General features: G+C 43.8%; 1 protein-coding gene across 15 annotated transcripts in view; it reads left to right on the top strand.

The window, feature by feature from the left end:
* The window catches only part of RALGAPA1 (Ral GTPase activating protein catalytic alpha subunit 1), a 281,001-nt gene that overhangs the window by 74,831 nt on the left and 193,590 nt on the right, over positions 1–12,580 (top strand). For all 15 annotated transcript variants that reach the window (XR_002828508.1, XM_023751509.1, XM_023751508.1 and 12 more), the window contains 2 exons: positions 8,279–8,476; positions 10,619–10,756. Coding sequence is in view for 14 of the 15 variants with exons in the window: in XM_023751509.1 (XP_023607277.1) it covers positions 8,279–8,476; positions 10,619–10,756 (336 nt within the window). In the remaining variant the exon portion in view is untranslated. The remainder of the gene's footprint in view (positions 1–8,278; positions 8,477–10,618; positions 10,757–12,580) is intronic.

Here is a 12,580-nt window from a genome sequence, read left to right on the forward strand (position 1 = left end):
CGCAGAGTTGGCAATGAGAGGAGAGGGCCTGTGAAGGGGGAGAAGGTGAAGCCAGTGGACATCAGCCCAGAATCCAGCTCTTCCCCTCCAGAGGCAGCAGGACCTAAACCCCAAACCCCAGCCAAAATTGAAAGAGCCTGAGGGAGCTTCAGGAAACTCTACAAAAAGCTGCACATTGAGAATGAGAGATTTCGTGAGGCCCTGACCCAGACGACGCTGCGGCTGGAGCAGCTCAAGGTGGAGCTGGAGCGCACCATGCAGAGGCAGGAGCACTTTGCAGAGAGGCCGGCCATCCTGGAGCTGGCGAGATTTGAGTGCAGGGCCCTGGAGTGCAAGGCCGCTGAGCTGGAAGAGGAGCTGAAGGGCCTGTCCAATCTCCGAGCTGACAACCAGCGCCTCAAGGATGAAAATGTGGCCCTGATCTGCGTCATCAGCAAACTGTCCAAGTGACCCCGGAGGACTTGCTCCTGCACCCGCATTTATACAGCTGCTTTTGCCACATGCACCCCTTCCCTGTGTGAACATGAGTGATAGGGCTGTCGAGGAGTCTCTGAGAAGCCATAACCTTCCTTGAGATCTCCAGGTTAGGAGGGGAGGACAGAGCCCCCAGAAGCCAAGGGGGCCATCTGAGGCCAGGTAGGGGGACCAAGGCTGCAGGCAGGAAGAGAAAGGAACTGGGGACCAGGAAGTGCCAAGACCAGTAGCCAGGACCAGAGTGGTCACCCAGAGGTCCCCTCTCATGTGTGCTGCCACCAGTCACCCCTCCAGGCCCTGAGCAGGGATCCTAGAATGTGCCAAGCATCCCGCCAGCCTGGGCCAGGTGAGCCTGTATATAGGGTCTGTGTGCAATAGGGAGGGATGTCTTCTATTTTTTGCTGCCCCCTCCCCATCGCTCTCCTGAGCAGGGGGAGAAGGTCTTTTTCAGACATAGCATAGGCACCACAAATTAAAATTGTGGAGTTGCCAAAAAAAAAAAAAAAAGAGCAGGCCGGCTGGCCAAATACCCCCTCTCTTCCCATCCCCCCCCCCCCGCCAGCCACATCCTTGACCAACCTGCCCCACCACAATAGGCCCACAGCCCCTCCCCGTGGCTATCTGCCCCTGATTGCACCCCCCCACCCCAAGAGGGGGCAGGGCTGGGCGGCCAATGTCCTGCAGCCCCTCCCCAGGTTGGCCCCACCCTTGATCCCCCCACTCCAATAGGGGGCAGGGCTGGCCAGCCAATCTCCTGCAGCCTCTCCCCTTGCCCAGCCCCACCCCAGATTGCCCTTCCACCCCCACCGCAATCAGGGGCAGGGCTGGCTGGCCAACCACCCATGGCTCTTCCCCCAGGCCACTGGCCCTGATCGCCACCCCCAACCCATTTGGTTGCCCAGCCCACCAACCACAGCCCCTCCCCATGGCCAGCCCCACCCCTAATCGGCCCCCCAACCCCAATCAGGCTGGTGAGGGGGGGGCAGTTGGGAGCAATCAGGCCGGTGGCAGGGGGTAGTTGTGGGCAAACAGGCTGGCAGGGGAGGCAGTTGGGGGTGATCAGGCCAGCAGTTGGGGGTGATCAGGCTGGCAAACAGAGTGGTTAGGGGCAATCAGGCAGGCACGCAGGCAGGTAAGTGGTTAAGAGCCAGCGGTCCTGAGTTGCGAGAGGGATGTCCGCCTGCTGGTAAAGGATCGGGCCTAAACAGGCAGTCTGACATCCCCCAAGGAGTCCCAGATTGGAGAGGGTGCAGGCCAGGCTGAGGGGCCCCCTCCCCCAAGTGCACGAATTTCGTGCACCGGGCCTCTAGTCTATATATATAAAAGGCTAAGTGACCGCCAACCGGTCAGTAGGTATGACACACACTGACCACCAGGGGGCACATGCTGAACACAGGAGCTGCTGAGGGACAGCAACTTTGCAGAATGCCCTCTCGCACTCCAGGACCCCTTGGGGGAGGTTGCACTGCCAGTTTTGGCCTGATCCCCGCAGGCCAGGCTGAGGGACCCCACCTGCCTGAGGGACCCTTCAAGCCCCGGCACACTGCCCCAGGTGCGGCCAGCCAGGGAGAGACTGTAGGAGGTTGGCACCAGGGCGTGTCTGGCCCATCTCACCCAGTCCTGCCTCACCAGCCACCTTCTAATTAATTTACTTTCAATGTGCACGAATCCACGCACCAGGCCTCTAGTTGTTTAATAATATGCTATTTAGACTCCAAGTGTTTGATTTTTTAAAAATTGTTTTTATTGTAGTTGATATCTAATATGGCATTGTGATATAAGAAGATGCTTGATAGGATTTCAATCTTCTTGAATTTGAAGAGACTTTGCCTATGTCCCAATATGTGGTCTATCTTTGACAATGTCCCATGTGCACTTGAGAAGAATGTATATTCCGTAGCTTTGGGGTGAAATGTTCTAAAGATGTCAATTAAGTCCATCTGATCTAGTGAATTGTTGAGGGTTGCTGTTTCATTGTTGATTTTTTTTTTCCCTAGAGGATTTATCCAGTGATGTCAATGAGGTATTATAGTTCTCCACCATGATTGTAATACTGTGATCTCTCCCTTGATATCTTCCAGAAGTTTTTTTTATGTATTTGGGTGCTCCTGCATTGGGTACATATATGTTTACTAGAGTTATATCCTCTTGTATCTATCCCTTTAGTATTAAGTGACCTTCCTTATCTCTTGTTATGGCCTTTACTTTGAAGTCTATTGTTTCAGATGCAAGTGTTGCTACCCCAACTTGTTTTTTTCATTTCCATTTGCCTGAAAAATTTTTTTCCCCATTTCTTCACTTTCAGTCTGTGTGAGTCCCTTTTTCTGAGGTGGGTTTCTTGTAGACAGCATATATATTTGGGTCATGTTTTCTTATCCATTCAGCCACCCAATGTCTTTTGATTGGAGCATTTAATCCATTTATGTTTAATGGTATTATTGATAGATACTTGTTTGTAGCTATTTTTATTCTGTATTCCTGTGTTCCTTCTGCCATTTCTATTTCTTCTTTCTGGAGCAAACCCTTTAGCATTTCTTGCTTGGTAGTGATTAACTCCTTTAGCCTTTTTTTTTTTTTTTTTGTCTGCAAAGCTCCTGATTTCTCCTTGCTGGGTAGAGTATTCTTGGATTCAGTCCCTTACTTAGCATCACTTTGTATACTTCATTCCATTCCCTTCTGGCCTGGTGTGTTTCTGTTGAAAAATCATTTGATAATCTAATGGGAGATCCCTTGTATGCAATTCTCCGCCTCTCTCTTGTAGCCTCTAAAATTCTCTCTTTTTGTTAGTGTTTGCCATTGTAATTATTACGTGTCTTGGTGTGGGTCTTTTTGGATTCATCTTGTTAGTCTCTGTGCTTGTGTGACTTCCCCCCCACCCCCCTGCCAAAATCAGGGAAATTTTCTGTAATTATTTCTTCAAATAGGTTTTCTAATCCTTGCTCCTCTTGTTGTCCTTCTGGTACCCCTATTATACAGATGTTACTTTGTTTCATGTTGTCCCAAAGCTACCTGAAGCTCTCCTCCTGCTTTCTAATTTTTTTTCTCCAATTGCTGTTCATATTGGGTGTGTTTTACTGCCCAGTCTTCTAATTCGCTAATTCGGTCCTCCACTTCTTCAGTCTACTTTTGAAACCTTCCATGGTGTTTTTTATTGTAGATATATCATTCTTCATTTCCTTATGCACCTTACATAAGTTGGTGATTTTCTTATCCATCTGGTTTATGAACTGTGTGACCCTTAGGCTGAATTTTTTTCTGACATATTGCATGCCTCCATCTCATTTAGTTCCTTTCCTGGCGCTTCCTCCTTTTCTTTCCTTTGGAGGTTGTTTCTTTGTCTCCCCTTTTTTTGCTGTCTCTTTCTGCCCCTGGGCTCCTTGCTTATGGTCTCAGGTGTTGAAGACCCTAGTGCAGGGGTCTTCAAACTATGGCCCGCGGGCCACATGCAAATACAAATATTGTATTTGTTCCCGTTTTGTTTTTTTACTTCAAAATAAGATATGTGCAGTGTGCATAGGAATTTGTTCATAGTTTTTTTTTAAACTATAGTCCGGCCCTCCAACGGTCTGAGGGACAGTGAACTGGCCCCCTGTTTAAAAAGTTTGAGGACCCCTGCCCTAGTGGTTCAATGATCTGGGACTCAATAGACCGGAGACTGGGTCTGCCTTGAGTTTCACACCTTTATTGTCTCTGCTCTGAGTTATACCCCCTTCTCCCCTAGTCCTGGACCCTCAGTTATCCACCTCAGATTCACGGGGTCAATGGGGCACATGCACATTTCTCTGGTGTGTGACTCCCTGTGAGGGCCCAGAGTCCTCTAGCATGCAATTCACTGTGCGACACCAGCACCCAAGGCAGAATGGTGCCCTAGGTCCCTCTGGCAGCGTACATGCAGCGTGATACTATGACCTGTGGCTGGGCACACCAGGTTGCACTAGCAGCTCTGACTTGGGCTGGGGGTAGGGCGTGTACCAGGTGAAAGCTCTATCTGTGTCTGGGTCGGTGCCTACACTGCCCAAAGGCCCTGACTGTGCTGGGTTGCGGAGCCCGCAGTGTGCTTGGTGGTAGAGGTGTGCACTCTCTCACCAAGGGGCCCAAGTGCCCAGTAGCACAGGTCCTGCAACGGGCTTGGCGGGAGGGGTGCGTACTCCAAGTCTCACCAAGGGGTGCAGGAGCCGAGTTCTCTTGGTCCTAAGGCTGAAGCAGCGGGGTTGGAGGGGAAGGGAGGGGTCATGTACTCTGGGACTCACTGAATGTTCCAGGTGCCAAGTTGCATGGGGCCTCTGTCTGAAACATCAGGCTTCGCGGGAGGGGAGCGCACTCTAGGCTCACAGGAGCCTATGGCCGGGGAGGCTGCAGTCTCGGAGTCTGTGGGTCTGCAGATGAGGTGGCAGGTCTTTGGTCAGAGTGGCTAGAGCAGTGATGGCGAACCTATGACACGCGAACTCATTTTTTTGGTTGATTTTTCTTTGTTAAATGGCATTTAAATATATAAAATAAATATCAAAAATATAAGTCTTTGTTTTACTATGGTTGCAAATATCAAAAAATTTCTATATGTGACACGGCACCAGAGTTAAGTTAGGGTTTTTCAAAATGCTGACACGCCGAGCTCAAAAGGTTCACCATCACTGGGCTAGAGGGTCCAGGATGGTGTCTGAGGCCAGTTTGGGTGGTGGTGAGGCTGGGCTCCTAGTCACAGCAGCTCTCCCCTTCGAGATGGTGTGGTTTCTGTGCCAGAGCTGGTTGCTCTAGGAGTGCTCGCAGCGGAGGCAGGGTCTTCCCATCTAGGAGAGCCCAGTCTGCCAGCCCCTGAGAGTCCTGCAGGATATAACTGTCCCTCACTCACACACACATATACTACATACGTACTCCCCTTTCGCTCCCTCACTCACTCACACTCCCTCACTCTCATTAGTCTTTTCAAAGAATTAACTTTTGCTTTTATTTTATTTTTTAAAAAATATATTTTATTGATTTTTTTTTTTACAGCGAGGAAGGGAGAGGGATAGAGAGTTAGAAACATCGATCAGCCGCCTCCTGCACATCTCCCACTGGGGATGTGCCCGCAACCAAGGTACATGCCCTTGACCGGAATTGAACCTGGGACCCTTGAGTCCGCAGGCTGACGCTCTATCCACTGAGCCAAACCGGTTAGGGCTTAACTTTTGCTTTTAAAATTTTCTCCATTTTATGTTTGTTTTTCTCTTATTAATTTTTGCTTTTTTCTTTCTCCTTTTCTTGATTTTATTTTGGTGGGTTTTTTTTTTTTTTTAGCTAATTAATCTTAGCCTCACATTTTTTTTCATATAAGCATTTTTGAGGCTATGATATTACCTCTTAATAATGTTATAGCTATAGTCTACTAATTTTGATGTTATTGTTTACTTCTAAATATTTTTTAATTTTCATGTTAATACCTTCTTTGTCCTATGAGTCACTTATCAATGTGTATCTTTCAAACATTTTATATAATTCCAGTTTTCTTTTTTCTAACAGTTTTTTTGGTCAGAGAATATAGTCCTTATAGTACTAATTACTTAAAGTTTATTAAAATGTATAGTTCAATATGTAGTCAATTCTCATAAATATCCTATGTGCTTGAAAATAATGTATTATTTTGAGTTCAGTAATTATTAAAGTGTCTTAAATCAACCTTATTGTGTTTGTTAACTTTTCTATGTCCACACTTAAGATATTTTGTCAGTTTGACATAAAGTTATAGAGAGGGGTGTGTTAAAATCTACTCTGATGGTGATTTGCCTATGTTTTCCTTTATAGTTTCATGTATTTTTTTAAATGTATATTTTATTGATTTCAGAGAGGAAGGGATAGGGAGAGAGAGAAACATCGATGATGACAGAGAAGCATTATTTGGCTGCCTCCTGCATGCACCCTACTGAGGATAGAGCCCGAAACCCAGGCATTTGCCCTTGACCGGAATCAAACCCAGGACCCTTCAGTTCGCAGGGTGACGCTCTATCCACTGAGCCAAACTGGCTAGGGCTCATAGATTTTTTTATATATATATATATATATATATATATATATATATATATATAATTTGAACCTGTGTAATTAAATAACAGGCATGTTTGTAATCATACTAGAGACCCTGTGCACGAATTTGTGCATGGGTGGGGTCTGGCCAGCCTGCCCCGATGGGGGCCCATTGGGCCAGGTCAGTGGGGGGGGAGGAGCCACAGGCAGTTGGCCAACCGGCCTCGCCCCTGATTGGGGTGGGGTGCCTATCTGGGGCAGGGCCAGTCAGGGGGAGGGGCCGTTGGGCAGTTGGCTGGTCGGCCCTGCTCCCAGTTGGGATGTTGGGGGACTATCGGGGGCCAGGCCCGGTGGGGTGGGAGAGCTGACCAGGGCTCAGAACAGGCTGGTTGGCTGCTGCAGTGCCCATCATAGCCACCGGTCATTCTGGTCGTTCTGCCATTTTGGTCGCTGGCCTTTTATATATATAGATCTTGGTGAATTAAACCTTTTATTTATGGCCTTTGTCATCTGTAGAAGTTATTTTTGCTTAACATCTATTTTATCTACTATTAGTACATTTATATTGCTTTCTTTTTATTAGACCGCGGGAGCCGTCTTTAACTCGGTTCATATAGATTTGCGGTGGAGTGCGGGAAACGTGTAAACTTACTGTCTTACTTTTGTTGCCTGAATTGTATAAAAAATTTCTTTTGAAATTTTGCTCAGTGAAACCAAAAGACAGAGCCATCTTATATTTTGGCGGGAAATTCACCCGCACTCCAAATGTTAACATCTATTTTATCTACTATTAGTACATTTATATTGCTTTCTTTTTATTAGAATTAGCCTCATGTCTTTTTTTTTAAGTATTTTCAACCCTTTTTATATAATTAGGTTAAGAGTATTTTTACTGTCTTACTTTTGTTGCCTGAATTGTATAAAAAATTTCTTTTGAAATTTTGCTCAGTGGATAGAGCATCAGACTGAAGACTCCCAGGTTCAATTCTGGTCAAGGGCACATACCTCGGCTGCAGGCTCCTTCCCCTGCTCAGGGGCATGCGGGAGGCAACCAATCAATGTGTGTCTCTCACATCGGTGTTTCTTTCCGTCTCTCCCTCTCCTTTCCATGATCTCTTAAAATTAATGGGAAACATATCCTCGGGTGAGGATTTAAAAAAAATTTATTTTGATATGAAAATGTGGTATTCTTGTGAGTGACAAGGACATATTTCCTTTTTAAAAAGTTAAGGCAACCGGGAAAGTACCTAAAGAAAAGAATAACTGTAAAGTATTTCTTTTAATTTTCTAAGTATTATTGCCTTATTATTTAATTTAAATAAATTGTTATATGTAAAAAAAAATAAAGTTGTAACTTTTTTTTCTTTATATGCTTAGAAAATCTCAGTTGACTTGTTTCATGTGATTTTTATTCTCAGAGTTAGATTTTGTTTTGTTTCAATTAAAATCTTGTTTTTAAATATATTTTTATTGATTTTTAGAGAGAGGAAAGGAGAAGAATATATAGAGAGAAACATCAATGAGAGAGAAACATCATCGATTGACTACCTCCTGTATACTGGGGATTGAGTCCATAACCGGGGCATGTGCCCTAACCAGGAATCACACTGGTGACCTCTTCGTTTATGGGTTGACATCATTATCTCTCTTCCTCTCCCTTCCTCTCTCTCTAAAATCAGTAAAACATATATATTTTTAAATGGTCTATATCTCATTTTATAACAGGATAGAAAGGTATGTATTAGTGGTTTTTGACAAAGTAAAAGGCATCTAAAAAGTATCATTTCTTTTTTTTTTTCACTAGGCATTTTTATTACCAATTTGTGAAGCAGCAGCAATGAGGAAAGTGGTAAAAGTATATCAAGAATGGATTCAGCAAGAGGAAAAACCTTTGTTCATGCAAGAGCCTGAAGAAATTGTGACTTCCTCTTCTGACTTACCTTGCATTGACAGTGTTGCAGACCATGATATTTCAATGGAAGAAGGAGAAAAGAGAGAAGAGGTAAAATGATAAGACTTACATACTTTATTATTCATTTAATAGATTAGATTTTTAAAAAGTGTGATGTTAACACACATATATTTACTAAATGGGAATGTAAAGATAACAGTATATTTTATAATATCAGTAAGACATGTTGGATACAGGATAGTTTGTTTATGTGCAGATTCTCGGGTACCTTATAGTATGTTTAGCATTCCGTAGATCAGTTTATTAAAAATCTCTGGTCTTCTCATTTCTTGTGACAACAAAACACTCCCACAAATTTCAAAGTGTTCTATAAAACATGCCAATTGAGAAAGTTTTGGAGATACAAGCCTGAAAAAACATCATTTCTATCTTCACATAACTTATGATTTAGCAGGAAGACAAATATACAAAATAAATAGTATAAAACAATATTATTTCTGTGATCTAGTGTGTGAAAGAGGTAATATCTAACAGTTTAGGGAAGGCTTCATGGAGGAGGTAGCGTGATGTAAAGAGCAGGTAACAAATGGGAAAGGAACTGCATAGTGTGAAGAGAATCTACAAAAATGTGAGAGACCTTAAAATATTTTTCAATTGGCTGTAGCTAAGAGCAGATGGGGGAGAATGATAGGAAATATGAGATAGGCAAGAACTAGACTCTGTTCAGTGACAGGTATACCATTGTAATTGGCTTTGATTACATTCTAGACCAGTGATGGCGAACCTATGACACGCGTGTCAGAGGTGACACGTAAACTCACTTTTTTGGTTGATTTTTCTTTGTTAAATGGCATTTAAATATATAAAATAAATATCAAAAATATAAGTCTTTGTTTTACTATGGTTGCAAATATCAAAATATTTCTATATGTGACACGGCACCAGAGTTAAGTTAGGGTTTTTCAGAATGCTAACACGCTGAGCTCAAAAGGTTCGCCATCACTGTTCTAGACACTGGAAAGCCTTCAAAGGATTATAAATAGAAGAATGCATGAGTAGTTACATATTTCAGGAGTATTATACCAAGTCTCAGGTGGAAGATAGATTGGAGGCCAATCTGGAGGCAAGAAACTAGTTAGGAAATATTAGCCAAGTTCAGAAGGGAGATGCTAAGTACCTGAAAGAGATAGGACAGTGGCAGTTGCAATGGGAATATAAGGAAAAAGACTGATATATGAGCTACTTTGGTGGTGAAATCAATATACCTTGATGATTAAATTCGCTGAGAGAAATGAGAAATGGGGAGGTGTCCCAAGTTTCTTTCTTTGGGTAGTTGCCATTCACTCTTGAATAGGAATTTTAAAAATGCAAGTTTGGTGGTGGTGGCCAAGGAGGCTAGAGAGGTTGTTGGTAGGAAGTTGGGGCGGCGGCGGGTGGGGGGGTGGGGATGGGGGAGACTTAGTTAATAAACTTCCTTTTAAACATTTTTAATTTGAGGTGCTTGTGGATCATTCAGGAAGAGCTATTTAGATGGTATCTGGAGCTTAATGCGAAAGGTATTGTTTTGGCTCCTCAGTGCTGAGTTCAGTGCTGCTCCTGGCAATGGCAAAGTATTAGATGAAACCACCTGCCTTTTATAATAATAAGCTCTAGAAAAAAATATTTTTAAAAAAACAAACTATTTGAAGATACTGGTGAGTGACCAAAAGCTGAAAGAAACTAGAGAGTAACTTTAAGAAAGGGAACAACGTTGAGTGAAATTTCTGTTTGTGTGGCTTTTCACAGATAAGGGAAATCTCTAGTAAGATTTTGACAGCTAAAACTCAAGCAGAAAGCTGCAAGTTTAGTGGTTTCAAGTATCAGAATTTTTCTACAGATAACGGGAATTTTACTAATCTTAAGTAGGATAAATAGAAGCAATTTTCTATTTTATTTAAGTTTTTTAGATTAAGGCATTTACTTTGGAACGAAATTCATCTCTTTCAAGGCTGTGTAAATGTGTAAGTATACAGAGTGGAGGTTTATTCATTCAGTACATAGGAAAATGTCTCTATATCTGAAATGATACAGTAATCTCTGGTGAACAAACAGCTTTTGTAATCAAATAAAACATCTTCTGTTTTGAGAAGATGCTTGGCAGTGGTATCCAATAATTTCCAGTTACTTCAACTTACTGATTTGTCATAGCATTCTTAATTAATGACATATTAAAAACTTGGTATTTTGCTTCAGGAAAATGGGACCAATATTGCTGATCATGTTCGAAATTCCACTTGGGCAAAAAATGGCACTTACCAAGATGTTCTTCATAATGCCTCTGAAGAAGCCACAGAACAAAACATACGAGCTGGTACCCAGGCAGTTTTGCAGGTGGATCACTTTTTGATTGTTTTTTAAAAATAACATAATCATTAAATATTTTGAACATAGTTCAGTATTTCAATGTAGAGTATAATTTTTTAAATGTAATAAATTTGCCGACCACCTTTATCAGCCCATCTTGTTTCCTATCTTTCTTTTATATCTTACATCCAATTTGACAACAAATTCTGTCAGTTTTCCTAATGTATTGGAACTAGGATTGAGCACTCACATTACCTTTTGTGTCCAGGCCTCCATAATCTTTCATCTGGATTATTGCGGTAAACTCCTTTTTGAAAAAAATATGTCTTTATTGATTTCAGAGAGAGGAAGGGAGAGGGTGAAAGATATAGAAACATCAATGATGAGAGTGAATCATAAATTGCTGCCTCCTGCACGCCCCCCATTGGGGATCAAGCCTGAAACCTGGACATGTGCCTTACCAGAAATTGAACTGTGACCTCCTGGTTCATAGATTGATGCTCAGCCACTGAGCCATGCTGGCCAGGCTGCAATAAACTCCTAATTAGTATTTTTGCTTCCACTTTTGCCCACCCATCACCCTGGTAATAATAGCCAGAATGATCCTATTAAAAAAAGTCAGACCATGTCATTTTTCTGCTTAAAACTTTCTAGTAAGTTTATCATTAATCATAAAAGCAAAAGCCTTTCTAATGGTCTGTAAGGTTTTATTTACATCACTAGAGGCCCAGTGCATGAATTCGTGCACCAGTAGGGTCCCTCAGCCTGGCCTGCAGGATTGCGCCGAAACCGGCTCTCTGACATCCCCCAAGGGGTCCCAGATTGCGAGAGGGTGCAGACCAGGCTGAGGGACCCCACCAGTGCACAATCAGGGCCAGCAAGGGACTCAGGAGGTTGGCCAGCTGGGGAGGGATCGTGGGAGGGCTCCAGGGCGTGTTCAGCCCGTCTAGCTCAGTCCTGATTGGCCGGACCCCAGCAGCAAGCTAACCTACCAGTCAGAGCATCTGCCCCTGGTGGTCAGTGCACATCATAGCAAGCAGTTGAGCGACCTTAGCATATCATTAGCATATCATGCTTTGATTGATTGAACGGGTGACTGGACACTTAGCATATTAGGCTTTTATTACATAGGATTATAAAGGACTAGAGGCCTGTTGCAGGAAGATTCCTGCAAGAATAGGGCTTTGCTCCCGCCTCTGCTGCCTTGGCTTCCTCCCATCTCCCGCCGCCTCCCGCCTCCCGCCGCCTCCCGCCTCCCGCCGCCGCCTCCCGTTGCCTGCCGCCTCTCGCCTGCCACCACCTCCCACCACCCGTCGCTGTCTCCCGCCCCCCGCCCCCCACCGCCCGCCACACCCCGGCTCCGCTCCCGCCTCCACCACCTCGGCTCTGTTCCTGTCTCTGCCGCCTCTACTTTGCTCCCTTCTGCAGCGCTTGGCTTCCTTCTAGTTGTCTTCAGTCTTCGCTCCCAGCCGGTATATGCAAATTAACCACCATCTTTGTTGGGTTAATTTGCATATCGCTCTGATTGGCTGGTGGGCGTAGCAAAGGTATGGTCAATTAGCATCTTTGTCTTTTATTAGTGTAGATTGTTCCTCAGAGTGTAATCCATAGACTGACTAGTGCTGGCCCACAACATAATCGTAAAATTGGGAGTAAGTTTATAAACTGAGTCATTGAATATAATGAAAGTTTGAGTTTGTATGTCTTTTTGCATTTCCTTTTTCCTATTTTTTTTAAATCATATTTATAATAGAAACTTTCTGCTAAAGATTGGTGGAAGAAACTTGTTCTTTTACCACTAGTAGTGTGAGAATCTATGCTTCACATGCTCTGTCTCTGTTTCTTGATGTA

The sequence above is a fragment of the Myotis lucifugus genome, unplaced genomic scaffold (assembly GCF_000147115.1).
Source record: "Myotis lucifugus unplaced genomic scaffold, Myoluc2.0 scaffold_22, whole genome shotgun sequence".
In the NCBI taxonomy this organism is placed as follows: domain Eukaryota; kingdom Metazoa; phylum Chordata; class Mammalia; order Chiroptera; family Vespertilionidae; genus Myotis; species Myotis lucifugus.